Source organism: Salmo salar, chromosome 26 (assembly GCF_965601325.2).
Source record: "Salmo salar chromosome 26, fSalSal1, whole genome shotgun sequence".
Classification (NCBI taxonomy): domain Eukaryota; kingdom Metazoa; phylum Chordata; class Actinopteri; order Salmoniformes; family Salmonidae; genus Salmo; species Salmo salar.
The window spans coordinates 17,971,107-17,992,500 of record NC_138316.1 but is presented as its reverse complement, the minus strand read 5'-3'; the positions used below and the strand labels follow the sequence as shown (position 1 = coordinate 17,992,500).

Sequence of the window (21,394 nt, the reverse complement as noted above, 5' to 3'; positions counted from 1 at the left end):
TCAAGTCCACTGGAAATCCGTTCAAATCCTAATGTAAAGTTTCCTAATCCTGGAGAAAATTGGCCAGTCCTCTGGGCTATCTTTAGCAGCCATAGTCTCTGCTAGAGTGACAGACAGGGAGAGAGGGAGAGAAAGAGATGGGGGGGAGTGAGGAGAGGGAGGTCACCTGCGTAGTGCTGCACACCGGCGTAAGCCTGCTGGAGAGGGTCACTCACTGTAGGGCTCTGTGCTGCAGAGAGAGAAAGAGAGAGCGACAGAGAGAGAGAGGGGGGGGAGAGAAAGAGAGGGAGAGAGAGAGAGAGAGAGAGAGAGAGAGAGAGAGAGAGAGAGAGCGAGACAAAGGGTGGTGTCACACATAGATTCGAGTTGTCATATTTCACAGTTCTTCAAAATTCCTGTTCGCCCCCCAGATGTTTGCATCAAATATTAACAACATGCCAAACAAACTGCTTTGTGGTTCATTATCACTGCAGCTGCCTTACATAATGCATCAAGGAGTCAAGTGCATGATGATGTGTCAGTTGTTCAGGAATCATCAGGAGCACACAGCATTAAGAAGCTTTTTACGCTCATCATATTAACCATAATGCACTGACGGATGCATTGACTCGCTCATCATGAAAGCTCAGCTTGCTTTTCTTAAACCATCTTCAAACTCATATTTGACTCTCACAACCACCATCACACTCCTATTCTGATTGCGGTATGGCAGTCACCTAAGACTATCCTAAGACTATCTTGCCAGGTCTCCCTCTACAAAAATATCATATATAATGTTTTTATCCTAGTTAAGAAAATGCTACATGTCAAATGAATGAAAGTGCTGTTAGATTGGCTCACCTGAGTAGAGGTGAATCCCATTGGCTGTCTCACCTGGGTAGGGGTGGATCCCATTGGTGTAGATTGACTCGTTGGTAGGCTGACCGTTGGTCTGGGGTGGGAGGGATGCGAACCCGTTGACCCCCATGGGCGCTGCTAGGCTGGGCACGGCCGTGGAATTGATACCCGGCGGCGTGCTGGTGCCTGTAAATAGAGCAACCCTGTTTCATTACTGGGACCACAGGCCATGGTGGACATGGTTCACACTCCACAGTCTGCAGCCTCTCTCTGACCAGCATCTAATTGGACACTGGGGCTGGGGCCTCTCTGTCTGTTAGTGGCCTCAGCTTCTCCCCCTGGCCACATTTCAGGTTTGTCACCTTGTCCATGCTCTCTCGTCTTGTGCCAGATGGAATATTCTTCTTCTCCCTAATCCCGGTGAAGGGCATTTAAGTCATGTAGGATTAAATTTGAAAGGCATTACCTGGGTGTATGTAGGCTTTGTGGATTACAGATGGTGGATGGATGCAGAGGTGACTGAGCCACTTTATTTAATTCATTTAGAGAGACGTGTGGAGCCCCTGTCTTGGGCCAGTCAGCCTACTTAGTGTCGAGCCATCAAAGCTCTTCACGACAAGGGCCAGGAAGACAGGTCAAACTCAGGTCCAGGATTATCTCCCACAAATCTTTGCTCGTATATTGTATAGTCAAGGACTTTGCATCCAAAGTCATCAGATTGGCCGTGTTCCCGGAAACACACAAACAGTGGCCCGTGAGAGAGAGAGAAGGAGAGAGAGCGAGAGAGAGACAGAGAGAGATAAGGAGAGAGAGACAGAGAGAGAGAGAGAGAGAGAGAGAGAGAGGAGAGAGAGAGAGAGAGAGAGAGAGAGACAGACCTAACCCACTCAATTAAATTTGTCAAAACAGGAACATTTTACATCTGGCTAGAAATTAATAAGGAAATTATCTCAACAGAGAAAAATGTCCTCATGTGTGGTACCTATATCCCCCCAATAGAATCCAAAAACTTTAACGATGACAGCTTCTCCATCCTAGAGGCGGAGATCAAACATTTCCAGGTCCAGGGACATGTACTAGTCTGTGGCGACCTAAATGCCAGAACTGGACAAGAACCTGACACTCTCAGCACACAGGGGGACAAACACCTACCTGGAGGTGACAGCATGTCCTCCCCCATATGCCCCACAAACACAACTATGACAACATAACCAACAAAAACGGGTCACAAGGCCTGCAGCTCTGTCGGACGCTGGGTATGTACATAGTCAATGGTAGGCTTCGAGGGGACTTCTATGGTAGGTACACATATAGATCAGCTCTTGGCAGTAAAACTGTAGACTACTTTATCACTGACCTCAACCCAAAATCTCTCAGAGTGTTCACAGTCAGTCCACTGACACCCCTATCAGATCACAGCAAAGTCACACTCTACTTGAACAGAGCTTTGCTCAATCATGAGGCATCAAAGCCAAAGGAACTGAATAATATTAATAAATGCTATAGAAGGAAGGAAAGTAGTGTGGAAATCTACAAAAAAACTAAAACAAAAACAAATATCTCAGTAAGACAAAAATAATGGTGTTCCAAAAAAGGTCCGGTTGCCAGGACTACGAATACAAATTCCATCTAGACACCGTTGCCCTAAGGCACACAAAAAAACTATACATACCTCGGCCCAAACATCAGCGCCACAGGTAACTTCCACAAAGCTATGAACGATCTGAGAGACAAGGCAAGAAGGGCCTTCTATGCCATCAAAAGGAACATAAAATCCAATATACAAATTAGGATCTGTCAAAAAATACTTGACTCAGTTATAGAACCCATTGCCCTTTATGGTTGTGAGGTCTGTGGTCCACTCACCAACCAAGAATTCACAAAATGGGACAAACACCAAATTGAGACTGCATGCAGAATTCTGCAAAAATATCCTCTGTGTACAATGTAAAAAAACAAATAATGCATGCAGAGCAGAATTAGGCCGATACCTGCTAATTATCAAAATCCAGAAAAGAGTCGTTAAATTCTACAACCACCTAAAGGAAGCGATTCCCAAACCTTCCATAACAAAGCCATCACTTACAGAGAGATGAACCTGGAGAAGAGTCCCCTAAGCAAGCTGGTCCTGGGGCTCTGTTCACAAACACAAACAGACCCCACAGAGCCCCAGGACAGCAACATAATTAGACCCAACCAAAGCATGAGAAATCAAAAATATAATTACTTGACACATTGGAAAGAATTTACAAAAAAACAGAGCAAACTAGAAGGCTATTTGGTATCTGACCACTGTGACTGAGCCTAAATTAAGGAAAGATTTGACTATGTACAGAATCAGTGAGCATAGGCTTGCTACTGAGAAAGGCCACTGAAGGCAGACCTGGCTCTCAAGAGAGCTGCACTTCCTAACCTCCTGCCAAATATATGACCATATTAGAGACACATATTTCCCTCAGATTACACAAACCCACAAAGAATTCGAAAACAAATCCAATTTTGATAAACTCCCATATCTATTGTGTGAAATACCACAGTGTGCCATCACAGCAGAAAGATTTGTGACCTGTTGCCAGAAGAAAAAGGCAACCAGGGAAGAACAAACAACATTGTAAATACAACCCATATTCAGTTTGATTTATTTTCCCTTCTGTACTTTAACTATTTGCACATCATTACAACACTATATAGACAAAATATGACATTAGAAATGTCTGTATTCTTTTGGACCTTTTGTGAGTTTAATTTTCTATTGTTTAATTTACTTTTGTTTTTATCTATTTCACTTAATTGAAATGAATTGAATTGAGAGAGAGAGAGATGGAGGGAGAGAGACAGAGAGAGAGAGAGAGAGAGAGAGAGAGAGAGAGAAAAAGAGAAAAAGAGAAAAAGAGAGAGGCCGTACACTGTGGCGGCCAATGAGGGCCGGGGGATGTCATACATCATAACCCATCATGCCTCACTCACGACATGTCTTCTCTATCTTACTTTAGGGCTCTCTGTCACTCTGGCAATGTCATCTCTAACTTCACCACTACCAAAAGGGAACACTCTTTTTTTCTCTAGACTTCAGCACTACCAAAAGGCAGACAGTTTTTTTGTCCCTTTTAAAAGAGACAGACATGAAAAGAAACCTGATAACGTCTAAAGAAATGTACTAACAGCCAGGGCAGAATACATACATTAGCATGGCTTGTACAAGGCTCACTAATGAATATAGTGAAGTATTACAGGCACGTAGGAGGGAGGGTTGGGGAAGGACGGGGAGTCCAGTCCTGACTGTGTATTTGTACCTGAGGAGGGTGTCATTGGGGCAGCCACCAGACCATTGACGTTGAAAGCTGCCATTTGCTGCATTTGTGCCGCAGCGATGGCTGCCATGGGGTTCAGATACGAGTTCTGGGTCGCCGCCATTAGCGCTGCTTGCTGTTGCATCATCTGCTGTGGCATTGAAGAGAGAGAGAGAGAGAGGAAGGGGGGGTGAGGGAAAGAGGAGGGAGAGGTAGGCAGTGGGAGAGAGAGGGAGGGAGATGGTGAGAGGGGGGAAAGGGAGACGGGGAGAGAGAGAGGCAGGGTGAAATCGCCGCAGGACGAGGGACATGTTTACTTTCACATCACTGTTTGCTTGGCCATGTTGTTGAATAGACAGGTCTCTGTTGCCCCGGAGCCCTGCTACTTAACAGCACCGCTGCTTTACAGGGCTGCTGCTCATTACAAACAACAGATAACGCAATATAATGAGATGACGCTAGAGAGCCGACAGACAGACAGACAGACAGACAGACAGACAGACAGACAGACAGACAGACAGACAGACAGACAGACAGACAGACAGACAGACAGACAGACAGACAGACAGACAGACAGACAGACAGACAGACAGACAGACAGACAGACAGACAGACAGACAGACAGACAGACAGACAGACAGACAGACAGACAGACTTCTTCACTGTGTGTGAGTGGGTGATTCTCACCTGCCAGGGCGAGCTGTCAGTTACAGTGTGAGTGCAAACCCTACAGTTTCCAAACTTGAGGAGATGTTAACTTCAGGTGTGAACGTAGATAGACAGAGTGTGTATAGCTAGCTATCAGGAGGAGCCGTGACTCGCATGCACAGAGTGTAAAAGCTCACCGTCTCCTCCCCCGTAGAGCCGAGACTTACAGCGTGAGAGTAGGCGCCATAGGCCCCAAACTGGATGGTCATGGGGCTGAAGATGCCGAGCTGGCCCGCCATCTGATGCATCCTACGCAGGGTCCGCTCCTTGTCCGTGTCGGCAAACTTCACCACCAGGCTGGAGGACGCCCCCTGGGGATACGCACACTGCAATCAGTCAAGACAACACTCATCTCAGCACTGGACAGACACAAACCACACTCAGTCAAGACAACACTCATCTCAGCACTGGACAGACACAAACCACACTCAGTCAAGAAAACACTCATCTCAGCACTGGACAGACACAAACCACACTCAGTCAAGACAACACTCATCTCAGCACTGGACAGACACAAACCACACTCAGTCAAGAAAACACTCATCTCAGCACTGGACAGACACAAACCACACTCAGTCAAGACAACACTCATCTCAGCACTGGACAGACACAAACCACACTCAGTCAAGACAACACTCATCTCAGCACTGGACAGACACAAACCACACTCAGTCAAGACACGTACCTCAATGACTACGCGCACACACACACACACCTCAACGCAGGACACCACACCTACACATACACACACCATACTGAGTCATGACCACACACACTACACGACACACACACACACTACACAACACCAGACACACACCACACAAGGTCTGACTGACTCAGTGCATGTTTTAAATGAGTCCAATCTGAGCTGTGTAGAGACAGTGGGAATAGTAGATGATCTGTGGGTTTAGTGAACTTTAGACTACCAGTGTACACACTGAGTATACAAAACATTAGGAACACCTGCAGGTGAAAGCTATGATCCCTTATGGATGCCACTTGTTAAATCCACTTCAATCAGTGTAGATGAACGGGAGGAGACAGGTTAAAGAAGGATTTTTAAGCCTTGAGACAATTAAGACGGATTGTGTATGTGTGCAAGACAAAAGATTGAAGTGTCTTTGAACGGGGTATGGTAGTAGGTGCCAGGTGCACCGGCTTGTGTCAAGAACGGCAACACTGCTGTTTTTTTTCACCCTCAACAGTTCCCCATGTGTATCAAGAATGGTCCACCACCCAAAGGACATCCAGCCAACTGACAACTGTGGGAAGCGTTGGAGTCAACATGGATCAGCATCTCTATGGAACGCATTTGACACGTTGTGGAGTCCATGTCCCGACGAATTGAGGCTGTTCTGCAACTCAGTTTTAGGAAGGTTTTCCTAATGTTGGCTATACTCAGTGTACATTGGAGTGAACTGTGATTCTTAGTGTGGTCCCAGAGGAGTCCCAGTCCCCCTCCCACCGCTCAACTGAATACGATACTCCATAATGAGGTCTGACTGGAGCCTTTGGCATGCACAGGGAGAAGTATTGACTAATGACAGTGCCTTATGGCAGATATAGTGCTGTATTGATGTCTGTGCTTCTGAGTTTGGATCCAATTAAATCATTTCAGAGACAGAGACCAGAGTCAGTTCTTCATATGACGTCCAGGGAGAGGAGAGGAGAGGAGAGGAGAGGAGAGGAGAGGAGAGGAGAGGAGAGGAGAGGAGAGGAGAGGAGAGGAGAGGAGAGGAGAGGAGAGGAGAGGAGAGGAGAGGAGAGGAGAGGAGAGGAGAGGAGAGGAGAGGAGAGGAGGCTGCCAGACAGGCAGAGAGACAGAGACCAGAGTCAGTTCTTCATATGACGTCCAGGGAGAGGAGAGGAGAGAGGAGAGAGGAGAGGAGGCTGCCAGACAGGCAGAGAGACAGAGACCAGAGGCAGTTCTTCATATGACGTCCAGGGAGAGGAGAGGAGAGAGGAGAGAGGAGAGGAGGCTGCCAGACAGGCAGAGAGACAGAGACCAGAGGCAGTTCTTCATATGACGTCCAGGGAGAGGAGAGGAGAGAGGAGAGAGGAGAGGAGGCTGCCAGACAGGCAGAGAGACAGACACAGAAAGCCTCAGACACTGTCAAGAGGCCCAGATCCTATTTAATTCCAGCCAGTGCACGCTGCGCTGAGAGAGAGAGATACCCAGGAACTGCTTCTGTGGTTGCACCCAGGAAAGGACAGAAGGACACAGGCAGCCAGGGGGAAGTCAGGATGTGATTAGCCAGATCATAAAAGCAAAGACACGGGGAGAGAAAAGGACTCCATAATCATAACTTGTATTCATCTTTCATATAATGTGTCATCTTGACAGGGTCAGCACAAATGCCTGCTTTGATTTGTATTTTGATTACAATATTTCCTTGCACGGTACAAATCGAAAAGAGATGGAAACTACAGGGAGACAGAGAGAGATGAGGACTAGTGTGTGTGTGTGTGTGTGTGTGTGTGTGTGTGTGTGTGTGTGTGTGTGTGTGTGTGTGTGTGTGTGTGTGTGTGTGTGTGTGTGTGTGTGTGTGTGTGTGTGTGTGTGTGTGTGTGCGTGTGTGTGCGTGCGTGCGTGTGCGTGTGTGTGTGTGTGTGTGTGTGTGTGTCAACAGCCAGAATGTAACCTCTACTGGGTCTCAAAAGCAAAAGGTTGGAACCCAGCCCAAGCAACTCTCCAGTGGTGCTTGAAGGGGGTCCGCCTCAAAAAGCAAAACAGAACAAACACAAAGTCCCCCAACAAACAAAGAAACAAACAAACTGCCTCACGCGGTGAATGCGAATGCAGTGAGTGAGTGTTGAGCCCATCCACCAATAATAGTGTGTGTGTCTCCTAGACTGTGCTGTAGAGGCTGGGTGGGTGTTGGGAGGGGTGTCAGCCTGCACCCTGGGGGGACAATGTGTGTCATATTGGATTCTTCCTGTCAGAGGAGCCAGCCGTCTTCAGCCCTGCACCTGCCAGCCAGCGCCTCACCTCAGGCCAAGGGGGACCCATCTGGTTCTGTTCCCAAGATGCCATTTCAATTAGCTGAATCAATATGGCGGAGTGCCGCCCTAATGGTACACTGTTTTGTCCTTTCTAATTTCATTTCATTTCCTTCCCACCTCCTGACCTTTCACTGTTCTTTCCCTATCTTCTGCTGGGGCTGGTGGAGGGACGGGGCTGTCGGTTTTAATGAGGTCTGCGCTGAGCAAACATCCCTCCAGCGCCTCTCCGACCGGCCGCACCGCGCCTCTGCGCTGCCCCCGCTTCCCACTTTTCCTTTAGCAGAGCGAGGGGCTGGCACTTAGATCACATTCATTTTCTGCTTTATGTAGCTGTGTATTCCTTTATCTATTTATAACCATTTTTCATTAACCATTCTTCATTTATTCATGAAGAATGCATTGTGAGCAGCAAGAAGAAGGCTTGGGAGGGGAGAGCTCCGGGCAGCCTCTACTCAAAGCACTGTGACTCAGGACTCACTGACCCAAGCTAGGCTGGGCTGGTTTCTCACTGCCTGCATAGTGCAGAGCAGAGTAGAGTATCCGGGAGCAAGATACAGTCTGCAGAGCCAGCCTAAAGTAGCTTTCTAAAATCCCCTAAATCAGAATTGACTCTTCACTCTATCTAAAAATATCTAGTGTCAGAACAAAGGATTTCATACCTTCTACTTCCTGTTATTCTACCTGATACATCCTGACTGGATCTCCAGCCCGATCTCTAGGAGAGACAAGGGACATCAGAGGAAGAATTCACTCGAGGGGATCAGAGGACTTCATCCATCTGAAAAGAACTGGGAATAATTCAGCCACTAGATGCAAAGCAGCGTCTCTCTCTCTCTCTCTCTCTCTCTCTCTCTCTCTCTCTATTCTCTGTCTCTCTCTATTCTCTGTCTCTCTCTCTCTCTCTCTCTATTCTCTGTATCTCTCTATTCTCTGTCTCTCTCTATTCTCTGTCTCTCTCCCAGCAGAAAATCATAACCTGACAAACCAACAAAAATAATAACCTCCAACGGCATGACTCCTATCTCGAAAGAAAATGAATTCAGTGAATTTGATAAGGGGCAACAGGGAGCCTTCACTTTTGATGGGTACAGCTGAGGAATTTGTCACAGGTTCAATAACTAATCTAATTTTGAGAACAACACACTTGACTTGTGAAAAACTCACATTGGATGTTGTGTACGGGCCAAAACGAAGAAGAAAAAAAGAAGGAAATGTAATTGAGGGATTAGAAATAAGCTACAAGAGTGAAACGCCATTCTGTTTTTATCTGCTCATAGCCCTGGTATGAAGACACTGGTGTAAAGTGGGTACTGTACAGACATGTAAACACACACTCAGACTTTATCCTCAGCAGAAGCTTATGACGACACAATACGGGCAATAATGTGCGGAAGCCTGTCTTAACAGAATACTAATGATAAACCACTACGTTACTATCATAATGGCAATCATGTAGACTGGTTTTAAAAGAAAATGACTTCTGAAATTCTATGTTTATCTGTAATCATTCAACTTCCATACTTCATGGACATAGCAACAATTCCAGTCTCCTCAATATGATGTCAAAACGGGGAATGCTTTGTAAGCTGTTGCACTAAAGTAGTCTTCTAAACCCTGGTTCAGTGACATTATTGGGCTCCATCCTTGCTGAAAGGGTTAAACCCAAAGCCGTAAATGAGATAATCAAATTGACGATAACAAGTTTGTCCAGTAATTGGATGAGGCCTCCATGTGGGCCTCCAGTTCAACTCCAGTTGAACCGGTCTCTCCACATCCCTGTGTGCCTGATGGGAGGTATGTGTCTCATTAGTCTGTCTGTCTGTCTTTTTGTCTGCATTGGTCCGTACTGTCCACCAGTGACATGGCAACATGACCTACCTACGACACTCACCCACTTTAACAATGCACACAAACACACCATTAAAATACACACACTGTGTAAGCAATCTCAAGAAATAAAAGTGTATCTTCTCATACTTGTATCTGATTTGGAAATTCTATCATGCTTTCATCCAGTGTAGGAGAGAGAGAGAGTGAGAGAGACAGAGAGAGAGAGAGTGAGACAGACAGAGAGAGAAAGAGACAGAGTGAGAGAGACAGAGAGAGAGCGAGAGAGCGACAGAGAGAGAGAGAGAGACAGAGAGAAAGAGCGACAGAGAGAGATAGCGACAGAGAGAAAGAGAGAGCGACAGAGAGACGGAGAGAGAGATATATAGATAGATAGAGACAGAGAGAGAGAGACAGCGACAGACAGAGAGAGAGAGACAGACAGAGAGAGAGCGACAGAGAGAGAGATAGCGACAGAGAGAGAGAGAGAGAGACAGAGAGAGAGCGACAGAGAGAGAGATAGAGACAGAGTGACAGAGAGAGAGAGAGAAAGAGAGAGAGAGAGTAACAGAGAGTGACAGAGTGACAGAGAGAGAGAGAAAGAGAGCGAGAGAGAGAGAGAGAGAGTATTATGTGTCATGATCTCTAGCTTTGTGTTATCTCTCATTAATCTGGCTCTCCACTACCTCTCTTTCTCTCCCTTCTCTCCTCTCACACACTGTCTCACTCCTGCCAACACTAGTGAGCTCAGCAGGCCCTGTCACCGCCGGTGCGACACAGAACACGGCCATGTCTGCAATTTGCTGGGTGCTGTCTGCCCCTGGCTCTGCCATTTGAAGCCCTGCCACCTGTCTCCCCCTTTTTTCGTTCTCTCGCTCTCTTTTGCTCTCTCTCTCTCCACAGCCTTAATTCAACAGCTGAACCAAGAGAGCGTTGGCCTGTTTGGAGCCTGATTACCTTTTAAGTTCAATTAGGGGCACCTGCAATCTGCATCAATTAAAGGCCTGACCTGATCTATCAGCCGCTGCCCTTCGGTGGCGTCCCTCGCCCTTTCCCTTCATTACCATGGCTTTCATTACCACCCAATGTATTTTGGTCTGTGCAGGTATTATTTACGGCCGGGTGTGGCTGCCAGCTAACACAGATGCTCTAGAGTTGAACATTAAGAGAGAGCTCTTTGTGCGAGACTGGTCCAGACCCCACAGCTGGCAGTAGGTTAGAGAGCCTCTCTGGATCCTGCCTCCTGTTAGTCGGTTGTTGACGACATGTGGCACTGATATTATCCAAATGAACTGCATCCCCCTCGGTATCAAAGCCTTCGCTCGGTACTAATGGCCACCTTGCCTATTAATCTGACTGGGACTTGGACGTAGGATATAGAAGTAACAGGTGCAGGGGTAGTGGGAGAGATATGGATAATATAGATTATTAATGAGCTTTTGGATGGCTCTGGATACAACTCCGGGGTCTGTTTGGGGCTCCATATGTCGCCTTGGACAGTTCATCTGCCGTGGAGCAGATCTCAAGTGGTTTAGCTGGCTTTGGTACTGACCCTGTGCTACTGCAGGCTGGGCAGGGCAGGGGCTCAGGGCAGGGGCTCAGGGCAGGGGCTCAGGGCAGGGGCTCAGGGCAGGGGCTCAGCGCAGCAACAGACACACACCCAAAGTTAGAGTTGCTGTGTTTTTTCCCCTCCCTAAGCTTGTGACTTCTAATGCTATTGCAAAACGTGTCAGACAGCATCAGTAAGGGAAATATGTGTAAATGACATCCGGTTTCCAGGACACTATCCTGTTGCCAGAGAGCTTAAGTAAATATTTATAGCAAAACATCAATGGAATGTATGAACTTAAGGTGTCTGCCAGGGACTGTGAATCTAAAATATGCATGGAGATTCTGTGTTTTTCCATCATCATCCCTTAGTAAGACATATTTAATGATGGCCTTTACATGCCAGATAACAAGCATAACAACCTCAACTTGGAATTACTGCAGTTTGACAGGAGTTGCAGGATATCCAATGATTAGGATGATTCCCAGCATGTTGGGTAGGAGGAGATCTTTGTGTTTAGAGAAATACAGCATGATACTGTAAAACACTTTGGTACCACTGTTTATTCTCTACTATCGCGATCTCAAATGAATTGTCCAAGCATGTTTGCTACAAAACCTACGACTATAAACGTAATAACTAGTCTCCTAAGAGTCATAAGTTGTGCTAGTATATTGCATTTTCCAATTAAATACGCTTAAAGAGAAGCTCTGTATGAATGTTGTGTTTTTAGACTTAGGGAGAATTCATTATTGATTATTTTCCTCTACTGAAAAGTACCTCCCAATGAGTGTGCACTAAATCAACTATTACACTTTTGATTTCAGATATTTTTCAGAGACGATTTCCATATTTGAACATTAAATAATATGAATCTTGAAAAGCTGCATCATTTCTGTTGCATATATATTGTAGGACACACATAATGTATAGTATTCATATATCATTACAAAATGATTTCTATAGATACAGACTGGTAAAAAGGTACAATAGAAATGAGAGGAGATATACAGGCGTAGGATCTTAATTTGACCAGTATCTCACAGCAGGAGTAATCCTGCAGCAACAGGAAATGTGAATTATTGTGTGGATTATAATAACCTGACAGTTTTGTAGGGGTCGATAAATTGTTAGGTAGGGCAAATCAAGTGAGACATTTTAAAGTCGAAATTACAAACTTTAGAAGCCTTTTTAAACCTTGAATACACTACAAGTTTGCATTTCCTGCTGTGCATGAAATTTCCTGCAACAGTATGAGCAAATTACGATCCGACATCTGATCCAATAATATGTACAGCATATTCAATGACAAGACATCTATGCTGCACATACATACAGTTGTGCAATGTGAAATGTTGGATGCGGACTGTGTGATTATTTTGTGAACATTAATAAATGCTAAGAAAGTCTAGGTGAAGGTTTTATGTGTGAATGTATTATTTGAATGCTTTAGGAAGGGCGGCTATGCCGTCAATGTTCTATACAGTATGTGTGAATACCCATTCTGTATACTGTATGAGTACTAGTATCTTATCGAAGCCGTGTGTGTGCGTGTAACACTGTTATACTCACTGGCATGGTCTGTCCACCGTGCAGGCTGTTGATGGCCGCCTGTGCTTCTGCGTGGCTGGAGAACTTGACAAAGGCACAGCCTGCACACACGCGCGCCCACACCGACAGACAGTCAGGGAGGGAGGGAGGGAGGGAGGGAGGGGGGAGAAAGAGAGAGAGAGAGAAAGAGAGAGAGAGAGAATCAGAGAGAGAGAGAGAATCAGAGAGCAGGCAAAAACATTCATTACCATTATTTTCATGTTATCTAGTTTGTTAATGTATTCTGCCATTTGTGTTTTCAGTGCATAACTCTGAATAAATCATTCTAATTGTAGTGTAGGCGTTAGCTGCATGGAACATCCTGTCCCTCGCCCATTTCTAATTCCACCTCAACGCCGGAGCACAGGAGCAACAGCATTTACTACCAAGCCTTAGTTGTGATTATTAATCTGTTTAATATTTACACATTGTGATCTGTGTGCAGTCTATCATAAAACAGATTATGATGACAAAGACAGAGTATTATAATCTGCCTATCTGCCAGTATCTTTGCTTGTGTATAATTTTTTACTAAGGGCTTTGCTCAAGGGGCATTCAAATCATCTTAAATCTGTTGCCTGGCTTATGCAAAAATCTACAGGAACAGACAAAAAAACTGAAGGTAACATTCTTGGGGTTTTCAATTAATTAACTTCTGATTTCGATCAACATAATATATTAAACAAGATTAACGTATAAAAATGTATGCCCGTGATCATGCTATTCCAAGGATAAATTGTCTTAACATATTCTGATCTATCAAAATATACATGTTTATTGAGGGAGAGATAGTAAAACAGAGAAAAACTATACAAAATAAAGAAAGTGTTGTACTGTTTAAAAGTGTTGTACTGTTTAAAAGTGTTGTACTGTTTAAAAGTGTTGTACTGTATAAAAGTGTAGTACTGTATACAAGTGTTATACTGTTTAAAAGTGTAGTACTGTTTAAAAGTGTTGTACTGTATAAAAGTGTTGTACTGTATAAAAGTGTACTACTGTATAAAAGTGTACTACTGTATACAAGTGTTATACTGTTTAAAAGTGTTGTACTGTATACACGTGTTGTACTGTATACAAGTGTTGTACTATATACAAGTGTTATACTGTATACAAGTGTTATACTGTTTAAAAGTGTTATACTGTATAAAAGTGTAGTACTGTATAAAAGTGTTGTACTGCATAAAAGTGTTGTGCTGCATAAAAGTGTTGTACTGTATAAAAGTGTTGTACCGTTTAACAGTGTTGTGCCGTTTAAAAGTGTTGTACTGTATAAAAGTGTTGTACTGTATTTTTAAATGAGCCTATATTGAACACTTTAAATTCCATAGGTGCATTTTACTGCAGGCTTCATCCCAGTCATATTATGCTCAACGATTTCTTCCAGTTTAGACTCCTTCTTACCCCTGTCTTCAGGAGGCAGCTCGTGTCTGGTTACTAGATAGCTAATTAACTACATAGGTAATTAACTCATCTGGATTCATATGGACCTTTCTTACCGGAGCAGGACCCGTGTGTAAGACAGACACTGTATTTCAAGCTTTTAAAAAACAGCTGATACCCGTTTAGAAAGCTTTCAACAATCCAATTAGAAGTGTTTATATACATTTATTCATCATCAATTCCCCGCAGGGGCACAGATGATTCATTTAAATTACAATGGCTGATAGCTACACCCAAGAGAAACACGGCCAGACAGCCCATTCACTTAGGCATTCTGAAAGAGCCATCCAGCAGCCCTATGTAGACAAATGAATCATTTCCTCAACCAAATCAAATGTGGCCAAGGATGGAGTTACATACACTGGCTGCATATAAACAATTTCCCCCTGTCACCTTGGCAATCTGTGTTCCATCAACATGATCAATGTTGTATGTAGACATGTGAAAATGTGATTCTAATGTAATATAACGTTTTCTAAACGTAAATGGGAACTCTATAATGACTGCTACGTGGGTAAGTTAATATGTGTTCAGACCAGATGCTATATAAAGGCAGGAGACATGACTAAAAAGTGGTTGGTAGACAAGTCACAAAGGACTTTGATTTCACTGTGGCCCCCTTACTCTCCCTTCTCTGGCACTCCCCTCTGCTTTGGAAGCTAAAGGTCCCTTTTTCCTCCGACTGGAGCGAGGGAGGGAGGCAGCAGCCGGCTGGGGGAAGGTTTGATTGCACGCCTCTGTTTGAGGGAACAAAAGCGTTTAACCTTTGTAGTGGAAATAATAAGGGAGAGTTTGTTCTGGAAACTCAAAGAGCCCAGCTTTCGTTTCCAGGTCCTAGATGGCATACTGTTGGTTGTCTCCCTCCATCCCAACATGCACCTAGCTAACAAGGCTGGCCCTGGCAGTGATTAAGCCCTGGTGTGCCGGCTCAGCTCAGCCCGACTGGAGGCAGGGCAGACTGAGAATCGCTGCGCTCGGCAAACATCATGCATTTAAACACATGGGGCTCTCAACTCCCCTCACTGATTGAGGCAGCGAATGTAACGTCGTGTGTATAGCCTTGCTTTCCCTGACCTAGAAAAAAAAAACCTGGATAGGTTTAGGACCCGGAGCATGAAGTTCTCTAAAGAATTGGAAGTGAAGCTAGACTCATAAATTATAGTGCACAGTCAGTCAAGGTTTTTGAATGTGATGGTTGAGAATAGGAAGAAGGAAAAAAAGAAAAAAAAGATTGCATTACTTTCAAGCTAGCTGGAGGTTCTGTGCTGCCTTTTGAATTCCTGGAGAAAATAATATGTATGCATGAATTCCATCAGGCAGAATGGATGACATTTATAACACAACTTAATTATAGACCTAAAAGCCATCTCTCTGATATTCCTGACAATTCCTCGCTCCATTCAACTCTGGCAGCAAGTGTTTCACTTTGAGAGTACTTTGAGCCGGGCTGCCATACAGAGATGGATGTCAAACTTCTTGGCCTTTTTATTGGGTTGAAAGGACGCTGAAAGCCTCCGAGTGGCATACATTTACATCAACAGGGGACAAAGGCTCCATAATGGAATAGAGAGCACTGTCAATTTCAAGATCTGTTTCATTTGACTGATGGGACCATGTCTAGTGGTACTGTGGTTGCCAAAATGATTTGCTGCCACCGTCTCCTTAAAGATGTCATGGGATTGTTGCACAACTGGCTCTGGTCGGAGCAGTCAGTCAAACCCTTCTCTCAGTCACCTGGGGGCCAAACAACTGGGACAGTCTGTAAGTAACAGACAACACCTATGCTTATGGTACACAACTACAGATCGTAGCACAACAATGAGAGAGATATAAAGCCAGATGAAGAAAAGAGTTGGTGATGTGAACCTGGTGATGAGAAGGGGGCTGGTAGTATAGAGATAAGAGAGGAGCTGGTGATGAGAAGGGTATAGAGAGAAGTATAGAGAGAAGAGAGGAGCTGGTGATGAGAAGGGTATAGAGAGAAGAGAGGAGCGCTACAGTGGCTGGCAAATGAGTGAAAGAGAGAAGGAGTGAACGAGGGAGCACACTGGTTCCCGTCTGACCCAGCAGGAGCACACAGCACTGGGCTTATTTCATTTTGTGGGCTGTCAATCAGATTCAGGCAGGCAGCGGGAGCGGCCCGAGGAGAGGGAGCAGGGAGCAGGCTTTTGGGCAACGCAGAGCAATAGAGCCCGGATCAACAGAGAGCGGAGCAGATGTACACACCGATAGTCACATGGCTCATTATAGCCAGCCTTTCTCTTGAATGTATTTGGAAGCTGCACATTATCAAACCTCCCACCTTCTCACACATCTATTTCACACATTCAGCCATTTAATATAGGATGATAAATCACAGGCAATAGAGAGAGAGCGAGAGAGAGAGAGGTAGGGGGGAGAGAGAGAGAGTGCACCCCAACACTCGCTGCTTATCAGAGGAAATAACAAAGCTTGTGAACTAGTGTATGAGAGAGACCCATCAAAGGATAGGAGGAAGACACACTTCTGGCTAAGAACAATCCTTGAATCAAAAATCCATAGCCATCTTTCACTTCGTTATGATTCAATGGACTTCATAGCGGTTGGGCTGTTGTTGTGTTTCGGTGAATACTGCTCTACTGTTATTGTTGTGAGTGGCAGGCAGTGCTAAAATCCAGGGACAGACTGATTTATTTACTGTAGGACATTATCGTCCACAAACGTCTCTAGGGAGGGGTGACAGGGATGTGGGAAACAAACATAATTACACCCCTCCGCCTTTCTGATAACAGGAAGAGGAGGAGGAAGGGAGTTGGAGGGAAGAGGAGGAGGTGTTTGCAATGTGTTTGTTGAGTACGAGCCTAGGGAAAGTGAATGGTGTTAGGAATGGGGACTACAAAGGCAGAGCTGGAGAAGGAGGGAGTGATAAGAGAGAGGTGCGGAGAGAAAAGATAGATAGGTGAGAGGAAGGAGGTGTGATGCTGTATGTGTAGGGGAGGTATAAGGGGAAGGTGAGAGAAAGAAGTGGAAAGGGATCTACAGAACAGTAAGGGGAAGGTACGGCCAGGGGAGAAGAGGAGGGTGAGCTAAGGAGTAGATGAGAGTGGGAAGGAGACAGGTGAAGTAAGGGGATATAGAGGGAGAGAGAGAGGGAGGAGGAGAAGGAGAGAGTAGAGCGAGAGAGGGAGAAAGTGGGAATAGAGAGAGAGAGAGAGTGTGTGAGAGAGAAAGAGAAGGGGAGAAAGAGGGGAGTGAAGAGCAAGAGACAGTGAGGCAAAGAGGAAGTGAGGTGTGTGGGCAGGCGCTGACCCTTACTGGCCCCATCAGGCCCTCTCAGGACGGTGCACTCCTCGATCTGGCCGAAGGTCTCAAAGAGCCGCCGGACGTCCTCCTCGCTCTGCTGCTTCCCAAGCATCCCCACAAACAGCTTCCTGTCTTCTGGAGGGAAACCGAGGGAGAGGAGGAGAGGAGGGAAAGAAAGGGAGAGAGAACACAAACAAATGCTACAGCTGATGGCACCGTTCTGCTGAGTCTGTGAGGATCACCTCAGCAGGAAACTCAAAACACTCCCTGTCATCATCAGGCACACTGGTGTGTTCTGTTGTTGTTGTTGTTGTTATTGTTGTTGTTGTTGTTGTTGTTGTTGTGTGGTTTCCCTGGGAGGAAGACATGATCCTGTCTCCACTGAGGTATTCTAGTAGATAGAGCTGCCTGCAGTGTCTGAGTGATGTTTGATACAGATGTTGTTTGGAGTGCTGTTACTGTCAAGCAGCAGCAGTAATACATGAAGATAAGAGCTCCAGTATAGCATAGTAGTGTATATAGTATACAGTGTATAGTGTTCCCTGGGTTGAGTGTTGTACAGCTGTATCCTGTGTTGACCTATACCCTCCCCTCCCTCGCCCGCTTTGACACGGCTAGTCCCACTGGCCAGACGGGGGCGCTGTGACTACGATGTATGGCTTCTATACCTCCAGATCTGGCCAGTCAGAAGGGAGGATTTTTCAAATTAATCTCCTCTGGCATTAGACAGAACATTCATCTTCTTTACCTTCTTCTACATTATGCATTTCCTATTCGACTGTGTTGTGGAATGGAATGACTACTAGCAAGAACCCATCCCCAGAACTGATGGAACGTGGCAGGGAGAGGAAGACGAGTTTATTGGAAACGACTCTGTTGATCTTCAGCGTGAGTCATTTGACTGCGTCGGGGAGGGAGCGGTGGGGGGAAGGCGAGGGGCGAGAGCATCACCTGGCCCTGGACAGATGTGACACCTCCTGTACCTGCCAGGTACCATTAGACACAGTTGTTCTAAAAATAAAGCTGGGGGGAACATCAGATCCTGTTACATTCCTGTAAAGTTCAAATGAGACACGTGCCTGGCTGCTCCCCGCTTCAACACACAAATGAGCACATGCATAATCAGTATGCCCTGCCTGACGGCCTGCCTGCCTGCCTGCCCGACGACGTGCCTGCCCGACGACGTGCCTGCCTGCCCGACGACGTGCCTGCCTGCCTGCTTGCCCGACGGCCTGCCTGCCTGCCTGCCTGCCCGACGACGTGCCTGCCTGCCTGCCTGCCCGACGGCCTGCCTGCCTGCCTGCCCGACGACGTGCCTGCCTGCCTGCCTGCCCGACGGCCTGCCTGCCTGCCTGCCTGCCTGCCTGCCTGCCTGCCTGCCTGCCTGCCCGACGGCCTGCCTGCCTGCCCGACGACGTGCCTGCCTGCCTGCCTGCCCGACGACGTGCCTGCCTGCCTGCCTGCCTGCCTGCCCGCCTGCCCGACGACGTGCTGCTCTTACTATAGCTGGAGGTGTCTGAGCTTTATCTTAAAGTGGAAGCCCTCTTGCTAGTCGCGATCATGCTCATCTGGTCACGCCTCACACGGACCGAGCCATACAGGGAGTGTATTAGGCAGTGTGTATTAGGGAGTTGTTGGTAAATTGTTAGATTACTGCACTGTCGGAACTAGAAGCACAAGCATTTTGCTACACTCGCAATAGCATTTGCTAACCATGTGTATGTGATCAATTTGATTTGATACACTGACCCAGCCTCACACGGACCCAGCCTCAAATCTCAAACGTCATGACCACGGCCCCAGCCTCTCACTCCTACATGACCATCTGCTGTAATAGCTGGCCTCACACATTCTCCTGCTCCTACACATTCATTTACGGTAGGGGCAGCAGGTAGCCTAGTGGTTAGAGTGTTGGGCCAGTAACTGAAAGGTTGTTGGATCAAATCCTAGAGCTGACAAGGTAAAAATCTGCTGTTCTGCCCCTGAACAAGACAGTTAACTCACTGTTTCCCAGTAGGCCATCATTGTAAATAAGAATTTGTTCTTAAAAAATACAGTAGTCACTGTCACACAGCCATCTCTCTACTCATTAAAGCTCCTCTATCTGCCCTTGGCTTGATAGGCCTGATGAGAACAGGCTACACAGTGTGTGGTCATGGGGAGCAGCTGGATGGGGACTAGACCATGAGAGGACAGGATATGGGTCTCAGCTGGGATGCAGTCACAGCTTTCAGCTCACAGAACAGTCCAGGACAGGTGCTTGTCTGGAATGAGTCAGAGCAGAGTTGAGACTTGAGTGGCTCCCAGAACACACCTAACTCCATTTGGATTGTCTCTCTCTATCTGTCATCAGATGTTTCATTGGGGTGTCACTATCAGGCCTTAATGGTAGAAGTGCACTTTTACAGGCCTCCTGTGGCATCTTAATGTTTTGGGACAAAGACTAATTTCCAACCGGGGCCTGAGGAGGTCTAATGATAGCTTTACAAGGCTAATTAACTAGCCATGAGTGAGGTAATGAACTTTTCAAACATGCAAACTGAAGAAATAAATGACACCCGGCGAAAGCGTTACAGGAGAGTGAGCGCTCTTCTGAGCCCACCTCTGGGAGGGAGGAACGGCCGGAGTGAGAATATTGAATTTGGAGCCAATATCTTTTCATTGCCTGACCTAAGCACTCTTCTCTACTCCTCTCGCCGAGCCGGCCGGCCCACCGCACCGTACACCCTGGCCAGAGTATCAATCGCTATTAATTAGTCCATTTTGCACCTGTCTCCAAAGCAGCGCGTTATTGGATCTGCAAGGTTTCTCTGCTCTTATGGCCACTCAGAGGCTTTTAAAGTGCATTTATGGTTATGAATAAATAACCAGCGATGCTCACTACTCTGCATAACGAGATGTCTAGCCTCCAGAACAGACTGAGAGAGTTCTTCATAAAAGCGTGTGTGGAGGGGGAAAATCAATGAGAATACAGTTAAAGTACAATCCTGCATTTACATCCAGACTAAAGTGAATGCTTCACTATGCAGAACACTTAGGATTTAACTGACATGGCGGGGCTACTTGACCCTAGCCCCTCTTACCCCTGTCTGTAAATGAGCCCTGCTACAACAGGTGATCTGTACTGTGAATGAGGCTCCACTCAGCACCCGCCCATGTAATCGACAAGGTCCTTCCTCCCCACTGCTTTACATTGAAACATAACTCTCTGCATGAGAAACAGAGAGGGAGAGAGGTTGATAGCTAGGTTTGTGTGCTACATTGTCCCGATGACTGTACACACACACACACACACACACACACACACACACACACACACACACACACACACACACACACACACACACACACACACACACACACACACACACACACACACACACACACACACACACACACACAGTTACCCACACTATCCTCCACTCGTCTCTCTCTCCGCAGCTGTTCATTGCTTGACTGAAGGTAAGTGTAATTGTGTGGGATATAGGGCTGTGTCAGTCTGAGACGGCATGTCCAGTCGGAGATGGCATGTGGACAGACCCATTTTAGGAATGCAAATAGAAGAGAAGATCAAAGTTATCAAAACACAACTGACATCTGACAATCGCTTGTCTCAGGAAGCCTTTTCATTTCAGCGCCCGGTGTATTAAAAATTAATGGATTTTGCACAGATGCCATATGCTGTCAAGATTGATGCTTCTCTCTCTGGATTAAAGTGCTACCTTTTGTTGTAGGGTGCAGTGTGTCTGGCTTGGTTCTTTCTTTCCCTCCCTCTCTCTATGTCTTCCTCTCTTTCTCTCTCTCTCTCTCTCTCACTCTCTCTCTTTCTCTCACCGGGTGGGGAATGAGCTGTTGAGAAACCTACTTC

The 21,394-nt window shown here is 46.1% G+C and overlaps 1 protein-coding gene across 11 annotated transcripts in view; it reads right to left on the bottom strand.

Moving 5' to 3' along the window:
• LOC106587212 (CUGBP Elav-like family member 3-B) overlaps positions 1–21,394 on the bottom strand; it is a 163,110-nt gene that overhangs the window by 22,376 nt on the left and 119,340 nt on the right. For 3 of the 11 annotated variants that reach the window (XM_045708351.2, XM_045708354.2, XM_082969472.1), the window contains exons 4-9: positions 17,533–17,661; positions 12,787–12,866; positions 4,973–5,161; positions 4,131–4,278; positions 841–1,023; positions 167–229 (exon numbers count right to left, since the gene is read on the bottom strand). In XM_045708351.2, coding sequence (XP_045564307.2) covers positions 167–229; positions 841–1,023; positions 4,131–4,278; positions 4,973–5,161; positions 12,787–12,866; positions 17,533–17,661 — 792 coding nt within the window. The remainder of the gene's footprint in view (positions 1–166; positions 230–840; positions 1,024–4,130; positions 4,279–4,972; positions 5,162–12,786; positions 12,867–17,532; positions 17,662–21,394) is intronic. The other 8 variants (XM_045708355.2, XM_082969473.1, XM_045708353.2 and 5 more) reach the window with 7 other exon arrangements.